The following is a 19,898-nucleotide window of genomic DNA, read 5'->3' as shown; positions in this document are numbered from 1 at the left end:
CCAAGAATTTGTCCATTTCTTCATGGTTGTCCATTTTATTGGCATATAGTTGTTTGTAGTAGTCTCTTGTAATCCTTTGTATTTCTGCGGGGTCAGTTGTGATTTCTCCTTTTTCATTTCTAATTTTATTGATTTGCGTCCTCTCACTTCTTTTCTTGATGAGTCTGGCTAAGGGTTAGAGCATGTTAAGTACAGGCTTACTGATGGATCCAAGGCTTTTGGCAGAGAGTGGGAGTGAGTGAGGCAGGCAGGAGGCCAAGTCTTCCCTCTGCTGGGTGAAGAGCAACCTTGGGAGAAAATGGGTTTCAGGGTGGGTGCCAGGCTGTATGTGTGAATAGTGGGGTTGCCACCGTTGCTGAGGACCTGTTGGGATTCTGGGCACTTGGAGAATATTGGAGCTCTAATGCTACAGCCTCTGTAGAACATACAGACTGATGAATGCACGTTTCACCTTAAAAATTTAAGGAAAGCAGAGACCTGCCTCTCTTGCCTCAAGATATATTTGGTACAGATATAACAACAACAAAGTGTTTTATCCATTAGCCAGAAGAGTAATTTAAAAGGACTATAAATCTAAGAGCAATTCAGCTAATTGAATGTCTGCTACACGTAAGATGTGGATAAAAAGATAAATGAAACATTGCTGCCTTAGTAGACTTAGAGACTGTACAGGAATAACTTATACAGAGCAGAAAGTGAGATTCAGACTAGTGTGTGTGAATTTCACTCTGGAGACCTCTTCCAGCTGAGGATAAGGAGATGCTCTCTGGAGAAGCGAGAATTGGCTGGAGCCTCATGGAAGAAGTAGGATTTGTATACTTGGGGCTGGAGGGCTTTGACCAACAGAGAAGGAGGGAGTGATGGGTGCTAATGGTCTTCCATGTGGCTGAACATCTAGTGAGGAGAAGGAGAGGGGCCATTAGGGCTAGAGGTACAGTCAGACAGTCTAAGGCCACTTGTTCACTGACCAGGGAGTTGGACTTGATTGAACTGGTAGGGGACAGGAGACCATCACATCTTCTTGAGGTGGTCTGCCTGGACTGGGGGGCCAGTTAGCAGCCCCAGGAAGGTCTTGCAGGTCAGTTCATGAAGGTTCTGTCTGATACACTCAGAGAGTTGACTCATCATCAGTTCCTAGTGGGTCTCAGCTGCTGAAAGAGTATGGAATGAAATGAAACAGTCCTGGAAAGCTCTGGCTGGCCTGTGTGCTGGGAAAGCAGGAAGGACTGTCATTGGGGCCCTAATGTTTCTCCTACAGGTGAGCATACCAATGGCTATGACAGAGGCCCTGACTTCAAACCCTATACACAGAGTAGAGCTTTGGAAATAACTGCTTTCAGGCTTCCTCAGGAGGCCCCCAAAGAGACCTGGCTGGGGCTGGACTTCCCAGCCACCCACTGTGGTAGACAGAATGGCCCCCAAAGATGTCCACACCCTCATTCCTGGAACCTGTGAATATAATGCATCACATGGCAAAGGGAAGGACTTTGCAGTTGTAACTAAGGTTATGGGCTTTACACTAGGGAGAGTTTCCTGGATTATCCAGATGGGCCCAATCTTTCTCCAGCTGGAGGCAGAAGGAAGGAGGAAGAATAGGAGGTCAGAGAGATGCAGGAGAGGAAGGAGTCAGAGAGATCTGAAGCTTGAGAAGGACTTGACCTGCCATTGCTGGCTTTGAAGACGGTGATGCAACTTGACAAGGAATGCAGACAACCTTGAGGAGCTGAGAGAGCCTCCCTGGTGCGTGTCAGCATGGAAATGGGGACCTCAGTCCTACAACCACAGGGCAGTAAATTCCGCAAACAACCTGAGTATGCCTGGAAGCGCATTTTCCCCCAGAGCCTCCAGATAAGGGCCCAGACCAGGTAACACCTTGATTTTTGCTGTTGACCCCCAATGCTTAGCACTGCCTGGCTCATAGAGGATGCTCAGTAAACCTATCTCAGTGGAAAGGGCCCTTCTGAAAGGGCACAAGGCTAGGTCCTCCTGCAGACATTGGACGTCGTATCAGAATTTCTTCACTGCAGATTCAGCAAAGCTGTATAATTGAAATAAATGTGCTCCATGAACTCTCTAAGAATTCCTACCAGGCAGGAGAGCAAGGTGTGTGATTTAGGACGACTTACCTACTCCACAGTACCTTTGTGCACGTGTGAGTCTATTTTTTCGAAGATCAAGATGGAGGAGACACAGCTGGTGAGAGGAAAGGCACTGGCTATGTTGAGAATACTCACTTTGTCATCTTTCAAGGGAAAGGTGAACTGTTTTACTCTAATATTAACGTTTTACTATGTTGAAGCCATAAACTCTGAACCTCCATTGTGCTGGAAACCATCACCATCTGGACCTCCCACCCCGGCCCCTCAATGCCTGGGTGTGTGGGATGCCAGCCCCGTGCCCACAAAGACTCAGTGTTTGTTCAGCCTGGACATTAGGTAATGCTTTCCTGGCTGAGGTGCACAGCCAGCTTAAAATTCTATTATTTACAGCTCTAAGGTTTATTTTCATTATCATATGTAAAGTCTCTGCAGAAGGATGGAAATCTGAGGGGTTGGCAGGGAGGAGAGAGCAGAGTAACTCCAGACGTCAGAGCCGGACAGGTCTCAGAGACCATCCAACCTGCGGATTCCAGAGCACACACCTGGATTCAAGGGAGCAGGTTGGTGCAGTGGAGGAGAAGGGGTGTTAGAGGAGGAGGTGTCCACCCCCCTCCCTATATCAGCCTGATCAGTCCTACTTTTATAGGCATTAGCTGTTTGGCATCAGCCTCTGGCTAATCTTCTCAGAAAGGGCACCGTGGTGAAACACCTGTGAAAACCATCCACTTTCAAGTACAAGTGAGGAAAACAAGTATGTAGTTCAACATTACTGACCACGGAAGTCTGGCTGTATCTGTTTCTCAGGCTTCCCGTCAAGGTTAATCCAAAGAGCAAAGGAGAGGTTACACCTACTATCAAAGGCTGGGCTGTACTTGTAGTCACCTGTTGAATTTTTACAATTTCTTCTTCAGTGTTATACTTTATCTTTGCAAATTTTTTTTAGCATGAGATTCTTTACTTTTATTTTGGCCCCGCTATGCGGCTTGCGAGATCTTAGTTCTCTAACCAGGGATTGAACCCAGGCCACGTCAGTGAAAGTGCCAAGTCCTAACCACTGGACCACTAGGGAACTCCCGCAGCATGCGATTCTTTATTTCTTTTTATTTATATTCAAAGAAGATTTAGGGCTTCCCTGGTGGCGCAGTGGTTGAGAGTCCGCCTGCTGATGCAGGGGACACGGCTTTGTGCCCCCCTCTGGGAGGATCCCACATGCCGCAGAGCGGCTGGGCCCATGAGCCATGGCCGCTGAGCCTGTGCGTCCGGAGCCTGTGCTCTGCAACGGGGGAGGCCACAGCAGTGAGAGACCCGCGTACCGAAAAAAAGAAAAAAAAAGAAGGTTTAATACCTATCCTTATCAAACTCTTCCAAAACGAATCGGAAGAGAAGGGAACACATCCTAACTCATTTTACGAGGCCAGCATTACCCTAATCCCAAACCAGACAAGAACAACACCCAAAAAAAAATTATAGGCCAATATCGCTGATGAACATAGATGCAAAAATCCTTAACAAAAGATTAGCAAACTGAATTACAACCATTATCTTTGCAGTTTTCTGGAGAGAATGTGTTCTGGTCCTCCAAAACTCTTTTCAGAAGAAAACAGTGGTTTTCCTCCAAATCTTCAGCCTGTTGGATCTTCTTCTACATTGTCCTGCTTTATTAAAAACCTCCCGCACAAGCACGTGGAGTGTGTGTGTAAACAAGCGAGGGAGCACATCCAGTGGATAGTCTCTAGCTGGGGAAGAAATCTTAGCTTCTCTCTTGGTATCTTCTGAGATGATTCAGGAAGTCAAAGGCCAGGCTCTTGCTACTTGAAATGCTACCTGGAGCCCATTCACATGATGTTCTTGCAGACAGGGGAGGAGAGGTCCCCCTGGCGTCCTCTCCAGTTTGAAGCCATCTTTCTCACTCCTAGTTGCCTGACTACGTCTGACTCAGCAGCTTTTAGAAGCATGGCTAGGGACTTCCCTGGTGCTCCAGTGGTTAAGGCTTCGTGCTCCCCAATGCAGGGGGTCCGGTTTCCATCCCTGGTCAGGGAACTAGATCCCACGTGCCGCAACTAAAGGAGCCCGCATGCCACAACTAAAGATCCCGCATGCTGCAACTAAGTCCCAGCGCAGCCAAATTTAAAAAAAAAAAGAAGCATGGCTAGAATACTCTTCCTTTTCTCTGACAGCACCAGACCCTTTTTTTGAACTTGTTGGTTCTGTTTTCTGCCTCTTGTGACTAACAGCAACCTTTTCTTAAAAAGATAAAAGAACACAAAAGATTCCAGGGTAAAAATCAAGGCAAAGAAACTCTGGCCCTTTAAAAAAAAAAGAAGAAATGAAAGAAATTCTGGGGCTTCCCTGGTGGCGCAGTGGTTAAGAATCCACCTGCCAATGCAGGGGACACGGGTTCGAGCCCTGGTCTGGGAAGATCCCACATGCTGCGGAGCAACTAAGCCTGTGTGCCACAACTACTCAGCTTGCGCTCTAGAGCCCATGAGCCACAGCTACTGAGCCGGTGCGCCACAACTACTGAAGCCCTCACGCCTAAAGCCCGTGCTCCACAATAAAAGAAACCACTGCAATGAGAAGGCTGTGCATCGCAACGGAAGAGTAGCTCCCACTTGACGCAACTAGAGAAAGCCCACACGCAGCAACGAAGACTCAACATAGCTGAAAATAAATAAATAAATTTATAAGAAAAAAGAAAAAAAGAAGGAAATTCTGGTCCTGGAAGGCAGGAGATCCCTAGAGGAGAGTTGATGGCTGAGGTTGTTGTAGAGGGACTTGAAATATGGCCTGCAAAAAGCCACCAAGTCTCAGGCAGACCTGGAAAGGACACTGGGAGGGTCCAGAGGCCAGATGTAGGCCCGTGTGGGCAGGACCTCCCTGAGCAGTTCCTCCTCCCACTCACTTCTTCATGGGGATTGAACTAGATCTTCAGAATGTTGCCTTCAGGCAGTGGGGGCTGTTCTCCAAACCACAGGGCCATGGAGTAAACCAAGGGATACCCAAAAGACAGAAGCATTTATCACTTCCAGTTTTTCCATGGGGGACATGAAGCAAAATCAGTACCACGTTTGTTGTTTAAAGGGAAACCAACTGGACTCCTCCCATGATTTCAAAATCTGAAAGGACAATTTATACAGACCCTGAGATAGAAGGAATTTCTCAGCTTTAATTTTACAAAGTATTTGTCTTTCATTTATTCTTGTGGATGTGCTATTCTTTAGAAAGCAAGTCTGTCTGCATGACCTGATTTTATTTTATTTATTTATTTATTATTTATTTTATTTATTATTTTTGTCTGCGTTGGGTCTTCGTTGCTGTGTGCAGGCTTTCTCCAGTTGCAGTGAGTGGGGCTACTCTTTGTTGCAGTGCTCAGGCTTCTCATTGCGGTGGCTTCTCTTGTTGTGGAGCATGGGCTCTAGGCATGCGGGCTTCAGTAGTTGTGGCGCACGGGCTTAGCTGCTCCGCGGCATGTGGGATCTTCCCGGACCAGGGCTCGAACCCAAATCCCCTGCGTTGGCAGGCGGATTCTTAACCACTGCGCCAGCAGGGAAGCCCGTGACCTGATTTTAAATACCAAGCTATGAGACTCTTCCTTCATTTGGGTATAAGACTCAATAGAGCTGAAATTCCTGGGACCACCCAGGAATGAGGTCTTTAATGTGCCACATTAAGGACAATTTTGCATTCTGGAAAAAGCATTAAAATGGAATCGGGAAGGAGAAACCTCTTACACTCAGGTCATGGCATTTACACACACACACACACACACACACAAATGTTTAATACTATGCTAGGTGCTGGGGGCTGCAGGCATGAATTACCTATGGCTGGGGCCTCTGGGAACTTATGTGGGACGATGGGAGGAACAGCAGTTCAGAAATGTCCCTCCTGTTGTCCAGGCAGACACCTTCTGCAAAGTCAGATTGCCCATCAGGAAATGTCTCGCTCATTTTAGCTTACAAACAGCCTTGGGCTGGGATTTGAAAAGCATTAATTCCCACCCAATCCAATTGTCCTATTTTCTCAGGTGTCAGCATGGGACCGGTTTGCCATGGCAACCCTATAAACAGTGTCTATCCTACATCAATGATTTATATATTTTTAAAGCTAATATCACCAACTTCAAGAAACTGAGCCTCCTCTGAACGTGACAGCTGGAATAGACTAAGAATCCTACTTCCTGCTAGATCAGTGCAGATTTTTCCACTGTAGATTTGGGTGGGAGAAAATCGGCCCTCCAAGGCCTGAGCACCTGGGCCACTGCTTTTCTGAAGTCAGCCTTGGCCAGGGCAGCCATTGAGCTATCACACGCACCCAAGGTTGTTTTGGCCTTGGTGGCCACAGCTTTGTGAGAAAAACACAGCCAACTCCAGCCTCTGTGCTCTGGTTCAGAGCAAAATTTAAATTGAACTGAATTCATTGTCTTCTACCTTCCCCCCAACCCCCCTGGCCTAAAGGGAATGAGGAAACAAGTATCCAAATATTCTAGAACAGGAATGGGCAAACTACAGTCTGCTGGCCAAATCTAGCCTGCTGCCTGTTTTTATAAATAAAGTTTTACTGAGACACAACCATGGCCATTCCTTTACATATGTCTGCTTTTGCTCTAGCAACAGAGCTGAGCAGTTGTAGCTGAGACCATCTGGCCCTCAAGGCTGAAAATATTTACTGTCTGGCCCTTTACAGAAAAATCTGCCAACCTTACTCTAAAACAAGTAGAGTAAGGATTGGAGGAGAAGCTGGAGAAAGGATTTCAAAAAGAAAAGTGTATTCTCCAGGGAAGGCTGAGATGAAGACTAGGGTGAGAAAGGAGCCAGCATGGAAATCTAGTCCATGAGGCTGGGGAGGCCACTGGGTGTCCAGACTGCAAAGCCCAAGGCAGGAAACAGTCGTCTCCTGAGAGAAGGAGTTTAATCTCCTGTAGACAGAGAGGAATCAGAGATGATGTCTTCTTTTTTTTTTTCTTTTTTTAGTTTCTTTATTTATTTTTGGCTGCATTGGATCTTCTTTGCTGCGCGCGGGCTTTCTCTAGATGCAGCGAGCGGGGGCTACTCTTCGTTGCGGTGCGTGGGCTTCTCATTGTGGTGGCTTCTCTTGTTGCGGAGCACGGGCTCTAGGACGTGCAGGCTTTAGTAGTTGTGGCGCACGGGCTTAGTTGCTCCGTGGCATGTGGGATCTTCCCGGACCAGGGCTTGAACCGGTCGGTGTCCCCTGCATTGGCAGGCAAATTCTTAACCACTGTGCCACCAGGGACGTCCTCAGAGATGATGTCTTCTTAGCTCTGTTTCCATTTTCCAGAATGGCTGCTTCCAGGTTAAAAAAAAAAAAAATTGACAGGGATTTTCCAATCAGAGGAAGGAGGTGGGAGAGACTGCTTCCAAGCTGGGTTGAGATTTGCCTGATTTAGGCAGCCAGGCCTGTGTTTGCCCAGAGGGTTAGGGAGACGTGGAGAAGCAGGCAGAGGAGAAGTTGGAAAATTGGTAGTTTGGCCCATTGGCTTCAGGGAGAACCTGTACTCTTTCCACTTTGTACAGGAGAGATATTTTTTACTTGCTCCTGGAAACTATGCTGTCAGCTAGCATTCTGAGGCTTCAGACTGCCCCCGCTTCTGCCCCAGAGAGATGTTTTTCAGTTCCTCAGGAAACAAAACTGTCACTTGCCCCAGAGAGACGAATCCAGGTCCCAAGCGCAGGACCTCTGAGTTTCAACTTCAGTCTCCAAGGTGGATGACACAGGTCTCTTGATTCCTTGCTGTCTTGATATTTTACCTATAAGACAACTTCATTCCCAGCCTGGGGAGGGTCTTGCCTAAGCCAAGGCTTTGCCAGGGCTTGGAATGCACAGCCACTTTTGTTCACACCATTACCCAAGTTAGGGGAGGCCATTAGGTTGAGGAATATTCCAGTAATCTATTTCTGTAAAATAAACTATCCCAAAATGTAGTGGCCTAAAATAACAGCAGTCATTCATTTTGTTCATGAATTTGAAATTTGGCAGGGCCTGGTCAGAGCTGCTCATCTCTGCTCCACATCATGGCAGCTTGGTGGGGCTGGGGGACCCATTTCCATGGCGGCTGACTTCCGTGGCCTCGAGTTGATGCTGCCGGTTAGTTTCTCTCCACGTGGGCCTCTCCATGGCTTCCTTGTAGGGTAGTAGCTATAGTCCAGGAGCTAATGCCCCAAGAGAACTCAGAGGAACCTCTAGTACTTTTGATGACTAGGCTTGGAAATTGCAAAGCACCACTTCTCTGCAGCCACAAATCCACCCAGATTCAAAGGGTAAAGTATTGACGCCATTCTCTGTGGGAGGAATCTCAGAGTCACATTGTAAAGAGTGCAATGGGAGACATCGTGCATTGGTTTTCAGAAAGTACAGTTGTCTACACAGAGAGAGATTCATTTTGATTCTCTCTCCATGGTCTTGTACTGCACTGTCCACTAGGGAATCTTCATGGAGCTCACTCTTACCTCACTCTTACATACCATCATTGTCATTCACATTTGCTGGTGTAGACAGTGATGCCTAAAACAAGAACAGCGTAATAGCCACAAACTCCCACTCCCAGCTAAATGCTAATGTGGATTAACAAGATTGTCACTAATGCTGTTATTTTCATTTTGTAAATGTGGAAATTGAGTCCTGGACTGATTTCTAAGCTTGTGGTTTATCTTCTCACTATAGTTTGTGCTTAATTTTAGCTGGTCAGTGTAAGCATTCAACTAATGTGTATGTGAGTGTGTGTGTGTGTGTGTGTGTGTGTGTGTGTGTGTGTATATACACCCAGTTTTTGTGTGTGAGTGTGTGTATGGCAGACTCAGTGCTTGCCTTTGTTGGAAGGAAATTCAGCAGCACTGGAGGACTTAACAGCTAGAGAAGTTAGTTTCAGGGACAGGAAATAGCAGAGTACAAGGGAAAGTCAGACCAAGGACAGAGCTTGTAGCTGAGCAACAGTTCTTTGCTGGGGGGGCTACAGCTTTGGTGTTGATGAGCAGTGTATTCTCATTGGCCCATGTTCCAACGGTCACCCCATCTCTCAGAGCATGTGGGGTCCTCCAGTGTGGCAGCTTCTACATGCTGGGGTCTGAGGGAAGGCACAGGGGTGAACAAGACCAATACAGTCCTGGAGCATCATTTTAGCAGGGGAGACAAACGGGAAACATGTAATGATAAAATTAATTAGTTACAATCGAGATGAGCAGTAGAAGGAAAAGTACATGAACTACAAGAACTTATGACAGAGCCCAAGCTTATCAGGGACTCAGGGATGTGGTTTTGATTTGCTCATTGAAGGATGAAAGGACACATACCAGGTGAACCCGGTGGAGGCATTTGGACTCAGCATGTGGGGAGGCCCTGAGGTGGGTAGTTATACGGCCAGGCTAAGGGGTGGCTGGCACAGGAGAGCCAGGGAGATGGAGCTGAGGAGGGCAGGCACCTCATTTTTTCAGATTGTGTGCCACGGGATGGCTGTAGGTCCCTTCCTCCTTGTCAGTTCTCACCTGCTCCCCACCCCACCGCACCCCACCTCCAAAGGCTGGAAGTCAGACTGTCTCTTGCCTGTAAAATGGGAGAAACATTTGTAAAGAGAAGCCTGTCACCAGGGGCAGAGCTGGGTTTAGTGAAGCCTAAAGCTTATATGATTTGGGAGGAGAGCTTCTCTTGGGGAAAATCAAGTAACATCATGAATAGAACGTGAGGTGCAAGGCCCCGGTGGGAGCGTGTCAGTGAAGGCCCTTCAGCCTGAAGTTTCATCAGCTTGGTGGTAAAGTCATCTTTGGTGTTTCTTCTCATTTCTAACCTCGGAAAGCTGCCTTTTCCCACCTGAGATATTCATGCAGACCTCACATCCACTTATTCCTGTTTTCTCCTTGACTGAGATGGCAGATAAATCACAAATGCCCCCTATTAAAATCTCCTGGAAATTTGGCTCTCTCTTTGCCCCCAGTGTTGGCTAAAAGAACATGGGAATGTCCTTTTTTTGCTCAAGACTTTCATGAGTTTTTCCCCCACACTCATGGCAGGGAATGTTGTCTGGGACATATTATTCTTTTGGAAATGTGACACAGGAATATGAATTTCCATAAGCAAAGTTACTCTGCCTGGTTGGGTCTAGATTGTTCGTTGGCCAGCACATTTGCTGGAGTCCACATGGATGCTCAGAGAAGCTGCCTGGACTTGTCTTGTGGGAGTAGGATGAATCATCTGTATGTGTTAGAGGGGGACCCAGAAATATGAGTAGTGATGACAGAGAAGTTGAATAGTGAATAAATGACAACTGAAAAACGGCCACAGGCTCCTCTCTCCAAAATCCCACCAAAGTGATCAAAGGCATCTAACTAGTGAAGAGTCTCTGTCCGTGTGGACTCAGGAAGCCTGCTGTTCACGGATTAGAGACATCAGAGAGATTGAGACCAGAGGAAAGGACAGACAAGCCCGCCGGGTACCACAGAGAGAAGAAAACTGTAACTCCTCCCCAGAGCTGCTCCTGATTCCTGGCTGTGCTCCACAGGTAGGCTCAGCTCAGGCACACGCTGCAAGCCCCCTGGAAAGATGTCGGGTGTGGCATAGTGAGCTTTAGGCCCCAGCACTGGGTGGAGGCCCTGGAGGCCCAGGAGGCCCAGCCTTGGTTAGAGAAAGGACACTCCATCCTGATAGCTACCGGCTGCCCTGCCGAGACAGGATCCCTTCAGTTGGTTGTGGTGCCCTTGGCCTCAGAGCCTAATTGCCTTTGACTTTCCCCTTTGGAATTAAAAATTATAGTATGAACCCCTCGTTCAGGCAGAACCCACATCAAATACGGATTTTCTGCCTCGCCACGACAGCAGAGGGAAATGACCAGACTGTAACCTAAGAGTTCTTGACTCACATGGGTTATTATTCATTCCGATCTGAGAGCATTTAAAGATCATCTCAAAGATGGGAAGAACACCTACCGTGTACCTTTCTTGAAACAACTACTTGAAGAAGCACTTGAGCAGCCTAAGAGACGAATCAGACAAGGGGTGCCCTCTGTGGTCAAGGCCACCCCTGACTTGGGTTTCCTTGTTAACTGCTGAGGACCCCTCGCCCTGCGGGACCTGGCTCCATGGGGGTGGGGGACTTACCCGAATTGTAATAGGGGCGGGGCAGCTGCGTGGCCTTTACCGCGAGACCCTCAGCGCGAGATCCGGGGCGCGGTGGTTAGACGTCCCACTCCGCCGGGTCAGCAGCGAAGCGGTCATTGCGGCGGAGAGTGTGGAGACAGATGGGTCACGGCCTTCTCCCCGGGACCCTCCAGGCCTTTCGGCCTCCACCGGCGGGTGAGCTGGGGGCCCGGGGACAGGCCGAGGGCCCCTTGTCACTGGGCTCCGGCCTTGAGGCAGCGGCGAACCTCTCCCCCATGCCCACCTCCGCGACCTAATGGCGGCGACAGCCACCCTGGGTCGCAGTCGGCGGGACCTGGCCCCCAGTTGGGCGGCCTAAGGAGCCTGAGGGCCGGCTGGGTCCTGGGCGCCTGGGGACCTGGCCCTGAGGGCGCCGCCAGCCTCTTAACGAGGACCTTGGAGGGCGAAAGTTGAGCCTTGGGACCTTGCCCCTTCTTGTCATAACAGAGACTAACATTTGTTTGGTGGACGTTTACAGGAATATGTGACCCGACCTCAGGAACAAAGGATCTGACACCAAGAAGATTCCAACAATGAACCCCGCCCCTCTCTCACCTTTCCTGTAAAAGGGCTTTGCTGAAAGCTTTCAGGGAGTTTAGGGTTTTTAAGGCATGAGACGCTGACACCTTGCAGGGCCCTGCAGTAAACCTTTGTCTGCTCCAAACTCCGACTTTTTGGTATTGTTTGGCCTCGCTGTGCCTCAAGCACACGGGAAGAATTCCCACTGATTTGGAAGGAAGTGTTTAGCTGTTATTTACTCGTTTACCACTAACCCTGTTTTGCTTTTCCTCTTGTGTCTCCCTCACAGACCGTGTTTGAAAGGAATTGCCGATCTGAGGACTGTGCCGCCGACCTGCAGCTTCAGGGTCACCTGTTACTCTCCAGGTGAGTCAGTGCCCCCTTCTTGACTTTGTTCTGGGAAGCTGTTTGTCCTGACTTCAGGCCCAAAGTCTGCATGTGCAGATTTCCCCACCGAAGAGGGTAAATAGAGGTGGGTTTAAAATGAAAAGTTGCAGTTTAAGAAAGTGTATATTATACTGTAATTTTAACAGCAAGTATTATTTGGGGGGATAGTTTGGTTTTTGTTTTGTTTGTATTCTCACATATCTCACAATTAGAGTTTTGTATTTCTAATTTCCCTGAGTATTGGTGATGTGTATGTGTTGGGGGGTGTATTTTATTTTTAATGTAATGTTTTTTAAAATTTATTTATTTTATTTTATTTTCGGCTGCGTTGGGTCTTCGTTGCTGTGTGCGGGCTTTCTCTAGTTGTGGCGAGCGGGGGCTACTCTTCCTTGTGGTGCGTGGGCTTCTCATTGCGGTGGCTTCTCTTGTTGCCGAGCATGGGCTCTAGGCACGTGGGCTTCAGTAGTTGTGGCACATGGGCTCAGTAGCTGTGGCTCACGGGCCCTAGAGCGCAGGCTCAGTAGTTGTGGCTCACGGGCTTAGTTGCTCCGTGGCACGTGGGATCTTCCCGGACCAGGGCTCAAACCCGTGTCCCCTGCATTGGCAGGAGGATTCTTAACCATTGAGCCACCAGGGTAGTCCTGAGGGGTGTATTTTAGGTTTACTCATTGTATTAAGTTGAGCCATGTGAAATTGCCAATATTTAACTGTTTGGAACAACCCCTATGATTCAGTTTATTATTATATAAAGGAATACGGGAACTACTATAAAGGTTCTTTTTATTTTTTTCCCCACACTTAAAGTGTTGTGCTTTAACAACAAGTAATGGTTCTGTGGCAGGAGCAGGTGGAGGAGAGGGGCGGCTGTCCTGATCCAGGGAACAGACAGCCAGTCTCCTGGAGCAGGGCTTCCTCCTACAGAACGTGAACCCTCAGCTAAAGGTGAACCTTCCGTAAAGGCCTTCTGTTTTTCTCTCTGCCAACCTTTTATTTCAGACTTCTTGAAGGTGCTGGTCCTGAGTCATTTAACCACGTTTCAGGGAATGGGTTCCTTTCGAGACAATTCCTTCTGAGAGATTGTTTTAGCCTCCATGCTATTTATTACCATTTCTCAAAAACAGTCATCAGTGTTGATAGGTATCCTCTAAAATGCCATATTGTGTGTCTTAACTGTGAGAGTTAAGTTTGGGTGGAATGAAAGAAATATCCCATCACGAACCAGTAACTACACTAGGACGTCTTTACTTCTGTTGATAAATAACCTGTTATTCATCAAAGGAAAGTAATAGTAAGAATTCTTTTTTCTTTAATATCTGTATTGGAGTATAATTGCTTTACAATGGTGTGTTAGTTTCTGCTGTATAACAAAGTGAATCAGCTATATGTATACATATATCCCCATATCCCATAAGATTCTTTTTCTTTTGTTTACATTTATCGGGGGAAAGGTGACGTAACTGCCCCCCATCCACCCCTCCGCATACACACAGATACTCTTCCAAACCTCTTAAATATTAATTAGCATTACTTTTACTTAGGACTTAGTGTAGTAGATTAAAGTAGCACATGTTGTGCCAAACTTAGAAAAGTATTTCAAACTGATAAGTGGGTATTGGAATTGTTTTAACATTAGTCAGAAGGTCCTCCTGGGATTATGAGAGAAACCAATTCTAAAGAAGGTTCATAAGTTATCAGATCATGACTTTTAGTTTTAGAAAGGTCTTCCAAAAAGTGTTTTAGGGGAAAAGTAACATGAAACAAAAATATGTGGATTTGTTTTATCTTGAGGCAGACTGTATTTTGGATTGTAGAAAACTTCATGTGTTGGGAAAATGTTCACTTGCTCTAAGGTTAAATATTAGAAGAGTCCTAATGTTCTTGCTGCCCATTAGTGGACGGTCAAATCCATCTGTATTGCATTGTGCTCTTCATATGTTAAAATATAAAACCCGAGGCTCATGGTCAGTAAGGCATCTTTTCCCTAAAGCTGCCTCCACTGCCTTACCCTGGCCTTTCAGGACTGTTGGTCGGAGCCAGGTCTGTTCTCTGGGCACAGTAATCAATAATATGGGAACAACTGGTGTGGTGGCCAGGCCCCAGACTCCGGTATGTATCAGCTATGTATCAGCTCCGGTATGTATCAGAACCACAAGAAAATGCTGTATAACAAACTAGCCAAAACTCAGTGTCTTAAACCAGCAATCGTTTATTCTCCGGGAACTGCAGGTCAGCTGAGAGTTGGCTGGTCCAGGCTGGATTCAACTGGATCTTGGTTGACTTGCTTATGCATCTGGGGTTCAACAGAGGGTAGGTGGTTCTCAACTAGGCTCAGGTGACCCAGTTCAGCTCTGCTTCATGTGTCTTTCACAGTCCTGCTGGAACCAGTGTCCTAGCCTAGGTGTATTCTTCTCATAGCATGGCACCAGTGCAAGAGGGCAAGCAGAAACACGCGATAACTCTCAAGGCCTAGGTTCAGAGCTGGTGCATTCTTACTTCAGCTTTATTCCACTGGTCACAGCAAGTCATATAACCAGTCTCAAAGTCAAGGGACTGGGAACTATTGTTCTGTGCCCTTTTAGCGAGGAGAACTGCAGTCATACAGCAAAGGAGGCAAATTTAGGGAGGGGTGAAAATTGGAACCATAATGCAATCTATTATACCACATAAAGAACAGGGTCTCTGTGTCGCTTTCCTGGTGCCTTATAATTTTCAGGACTATTTCAGCCTTTCTTGCAATTCCATCTTCCTACAACTCAGACATGAGACCTAGAGATTGCGGGAGGAGATTTTCCAAATCTCCGAAGTAATGTCCTTGGACCAAAGCTCTGAGCATCTCCCTAGGATGAGTTATTTCCCAGGAGGCCCCTTGGTCTCTCAAAATAGCCTTTTGGCTGAATCCACCATTAAACAAACCTTCATTATACTCTTGGGCCCATAAATGTCCCCAAGGGAGCCATCAGAGAAACATTAACTGGTAATTGGCTAAGTAGAGATACAAAACCAAGCCCAGGGTTTACATTACTTTGAATTTCCCCAGATCTTTGCACAGAGCCAGGCACACAGAGAGAGAAGGCACAGTCAGTAAACTGCTCATGGAAGCCAAGATCTGAATTTGGTTGGCAAAGGAAGGCTTGGTAGCTTGAACCAGGAGTGAGCTGTTTTGGTTATTGTGTAACTTTCTTGATTCCTTACTGCCAGGGATGGGATGTACATTTCTTTATTGTTCAAGTCAGGGAAGAAATGTGGGCCCCGCTCTCCCAGGATGCCTGGTGTGGTGGGAGAGGACAGCTGGGTGCTGTCAGTGCCTGGTCAGTGCTGGAAGAGAGGTAGATGGGTCATCATGGGGCCCTGGAACAGCTTCCAAGAGGAGGAATTAAAGGCAATGCATCCAGACATTCGGGGCAGAGGGAAAATGTGAGCAGAGGCACAGAGGCGTGGAGGGCAGGATACCCATGCAGATCTGCAGGCATCTGGAGTGAAGGAGTCGGTCCGGAGGTATTTTTGCCATGAGCTTCTCTGCTGTAAACATCTTTGCCACAAGACTTTTTGCTGCAGGCATTTTCACCATGTAACTAATTGGCTATAAGGCAATTCTCCTGTAAAAGATAAAAAATGAAAGAGCATCATTAAACAGGACATAATGGAACATGAAAAATGAATAACGAAGATTAAAAGACTTTATTGCAAAATGCAAAATATTTGAATACATTTAAAATGTGATTTGTTTTCCCGTTCAGCATCGCACTTTTTCTTTTTTGCTAAGATTTCTTCCTCCATTAAGAGAGGGATCAGTTTCCAAATACTGAGATGCACATTTGTAACTGAGCTTTGTGTTGTGAAAGCCTCTACACTGTTGTGTGTTCCTGGCATCTTGTCACATGTTCATTGATAGATGTTCCAAAGTTCATGGGAAATGTGTGTTCAACTCTCCACCTTCAAATATCTGAAGGATTTGCAAACTGCTATGTTATTATTTTCTAGTAGAGTATGCAATCTGGCTTTACCCTCTCTTATTTCATACTTCCAGTAAGTTTTATCACCATGTTTACAATCAAGTCGACACATGTAGCTGTTATCATCCAGTGCTTTAAGACTGCCTGTCTCCTTGTCACCGTGTAGAGTGTTATGAGTGCCTAGATTTATGTAGTATAAATCAACCAGTTCTTTTATCTTTTATGGCAAAATTGCCTTATGGTCAATTAGTTATGTGGCAAAAATATTTGCTGCAAAAATGCTTGTGGCAAAGATGTTTATGGCCAAAATACTGAACACAGGCCAGGAGAACACAGTAAGAGATGAGAGAGAGAGAGAGAGAGAGAGAGAGAGAGAGAGAACACAATATTGTGACACACCTATGAGTTTGGGTTTCATCCTGAAGCCAGTGGAGGTATAGCAGGATTGTAGCATGAATGGATTTTACCTAATAAAATTGCAGATAGGCACACTGAAGGGGTAGGGAGAGAGGAGTGGGGGTGGGGATTGAGATTTAGATGGTGTGGGTCATTGGGTTCTGTATTCCACTGAGTGAAAAGTACGGTCCAGCTTGAGTTTTGAGTCAGTTACTCTCTCTAGCATCTCAGTTCCTGCATCCCTGGCTCAGGTCCATGGAGTGGCCGCCGTTGGTCTCAGTGCAGGAGCACCTTGGGTAGGGTTGGGCTTATGAGAGAGATTGTGTTGATCTCCACCGTGGTGCCTCCCCAAGGGCTTCAAAAGGACAATTTGGACAGAATTTTTGCCTTTCGTGCTGTGTTTAGAGCCTAGCTCTCCTGTTGGCTGTCATCCACTGTACTATAAGGTTGAAGCCAAGGGGTAACAGAGAAAAGTCCCTCCAACAACAGGGTAGACAGCACAGTACAAGGTGTTGTGGTGGGAAGCAGCCAAAGTACCCATAGACTGAGGATTCTTTGTCTTGAGAAAACAGAGAGAAAGATATCTGGGAGTGATTGGGTCACCTCAAGTGGCCAGGGATCAAGCCAGGAAATGCTGTCTGTGACTGGGACTCACAGAGGTTTTTATTTTTCTCTCCAGAGAGCATGAATTCTGGCAGGCCTGTTGTCTCTTAAAACAACCAACTCTGGGGCTTCCCTGGTGGCGCAGTGGTTGAGAGTCCGCCTGCCGATGCAGGGTACGCGGGTTCGTGCCCTGGTCTGGGAGGATCCCGCATGCCACGGAGCGGCTGGGCCCGTGAGCCATGGCCGCTGGGCCTGCGCGTCTGGAGCCTGTGCTCCGCAACGGGAGAGGCCACAACAGTGAGAGGCCCGCGTACCACAAAAAAAAAAAAAAAGAAAAAAAACAACCAACTCTGCAATTAAAAGTCTACAGTCTTTAATGGTCTTGAGCCTCGTTCCAAAACACACCATTTCCAAAATGTCCAGGAATAGGGATGAAGCTGTTTAGTTTCTTTAAACAGGACTGAAAATTCCATTTGTAAAATGATGCGACTATGTTTTGTTTCATCTGTCTGACTACTCACAGTACCTAAGAATATATCACATGTGATTAAGATAAAAGAGAAATAAACACTATGGCAGTTAAGTTAAAAAAATTTTTTCTTTGATGCATCCTACAGGAGACCAGTGGAAATTTCAGTGCCTTCTGGCTAGCCAACTCCAATAATGAAAGAACACTTAAGGGAGGTAAAAAGGCACAGTAAGAATATATATGAAGTTGGAAGAACCATCTAGTGGCCACATATAATGGTCTTCTGGTTGTAGCCTTAGTAAGGCTATTTTTGTGGTGTGGGTGGGGGATCAAGTGCATTTCCTAAAACACTTGGCTGGGAGATGGGTGGCTCCATCCATGAAAAACCAGCCTTCAAGAGGAGGATCACTATACCCAGAGTGCCATTTAGAGTTTGAAACAAATTGTTCACCTTCCTAAAAATGGTACAGTGACCAAAATCATCAACTGCATAGCATAGGGTAGAAGTAAAGTTGTCTTCTTTTATGAAGGGGAAGAGACCCCTGTTTATTGAGTTTCCATCATGTACTAGGTACCCTATACTAGGACTATAGGTGCTAGAGTCCACTGTAGTGTTTGCACAACTGCACAGCCTCGGGCAAATTGCTTCACACCTCTGTGCCTCTGTTTCCTCTTCTGTAAAATGGGAGAAATAATAGCAACACATTATTAAAGTTGTTTTGAGTACTTAACAAATTAAAACATGTTTAAGTGCTTCCAAAAGCTTGGCTTATAGTAAGCACTCAGTAGATGAGAGCTAGTATTATTTCATTTAATCTGGTCAGTGACACTAAGAAGTAAGTATTATTACACTCTTTATAGTGTGGAGGACGCAGAGGCTTAGGGAGACAGGTGACTTGCTCAAGGGCTCATGGTGGTCGGGGCTGGGGGTGGGGATTAAAGCTGGGAGTGTCCAGTTCTGCATCCTGCTCTCTTCCAGTACACTGGCTTCAGTTGCTGAGGCTGGCTCTGGACCAGAAGGACCAAGGCTGGGGAGCTGGGGGAAAAGTCCTCCTCTGTGTGAAAAGCCCCACAGAAAGGAGGTGGATGGGTAGAAAAAAATCCATCCTCAAAGATGCCTCCCATCCATCCCCAGTCATGCTTCCCCTGTGCTGTCTGACATGTGAGGTGCTGTTCAAAAGCTTTTCTCACTGGAGACCACAGACACCAGTCCTGCTGGGCCAAAATGGTGGTCCAAGCATCAAGTCAGGATATTCTTAATACATGTAGGCTGGATTTTTTTCTCCTTGGAGGGCCTCAGATTTGACCGTGAGCTTGTGGCTGCTATGTCAGCAGTTTCCTCAAATGTAATATCATCACTATTATTATTATTATTTTATGAAGGAAGATGAGTGGGAGCTGATCAGAATCTTGGAAAACTTTTGCCCTTACCAGAATATTAGCCATGTGATTCATTATTTATTTTTTTTCCTCCACTGTCTTTCTAAAATCTGGGACAAAAAAGTGCAGAAGTTTGTTGATCGGGAGCAGCTGGCTTTTGTAGTGGCTGTTTCTGGAATCTCTGGAAATAGGAATGGTTTTTTTCAAAGGTATGTTCTTGAAAGAAAGGTGAAATGCTCCAATGAATAGAACCTTTTGAATGAGAGTAGGATTCCTCATCCTCACTCTCCTCTCTCCCTTGCTCTGATGGGGGTTCCCTAGGGAGGCAGTAGGTGTCTCCCTCACATTTCAGGACCACATCAAGGATGAATGGGTGTGTGCGTGGTCCTTCTGTTGGAGTTACCTAGGCGGAGGGCGAGATGTAACCCCCTGGGAAGGTGACCAACAGAGTAAGGCAAACAAAGAGCCATTCACACACTGGAAGAGGTATTGAAGAGTGCACTACTTTTCCAGAATACTTCTACTCAACTGACAAGAAGTGATACACTGCTGGTGTATTCATTTATATGGCAAATATCGATGGAGCAGTTGCCATGGATGTACTAGGCTTGGTGAAAACAAATAGGGACAAACTACTGCACACGATGCTCTTGGTCTAGAAGGGGAAACACACATGAAAACAGTAATTATAATTCACTGTGGTCACTATAATCATGGGAACATGAGGGAGTTCCCCGGAAGCACAAGGGAAGAGGCCCCCCCTGTCTGAGTTTGAGTCCTCTCCAAAGCATACCTTGAGACAAGGATTTGAGAGTAAATTTGAGAGTGCAGGGAACAAAGGTAGAGGAGTAAAGAAGTTTACAGGGAAGCCTGCCAATAGGGTGCACCATACACCTGTGTATCAGTTAGTTATTGCTATGTAACAAATCACCCCAAACTTCATGCCTCA

At 46.5% G+C, this 19,898-nt stretch overlaps 1 protein-coding gene across 1 annotated transcript in view; it reads left to right on the top strand.

Moving 5' to 3' along the window:
• The window catches only part of ITGA9 (integrin subunit alpha 9), a 350,494-nt gene that overhangs the window by 182,229 nt on the left and 148,367 nt on the right, over nt 1–19,898 (top strand). The window contains exon 17 of the mRNA XM_060163908.1: nt 12,051–12,127. Within this exon, the coding sequence (XP_060019891.1) occupies nt 12,051–12,127 (77 nt within the window). The remainder of the gene's footprint in view (nt 1–12,050; nt 12,128–19,898) is intronic.

This window comes from Lagenorhynchus albirostris, chromosome 10 (assembly GCF_949774975.1).
Source record: "Lagenorhynchus albirostris chromosome 10, mLagAlb1.1, whole genome shotgun sequence".
NCBI classification, from domain to species: Eukaryota; Metazoa; Chordata; class Mammalia; order Artiodactyla; family Delphinidae; genus Lagenorhynchus; species Lagenorhynchus albirostris.
The sequence above is the reverse complement of the archived record's forward strand: the minus strand, read 5'-3'. Positions and strand labels throughout refer to the sequence as shown.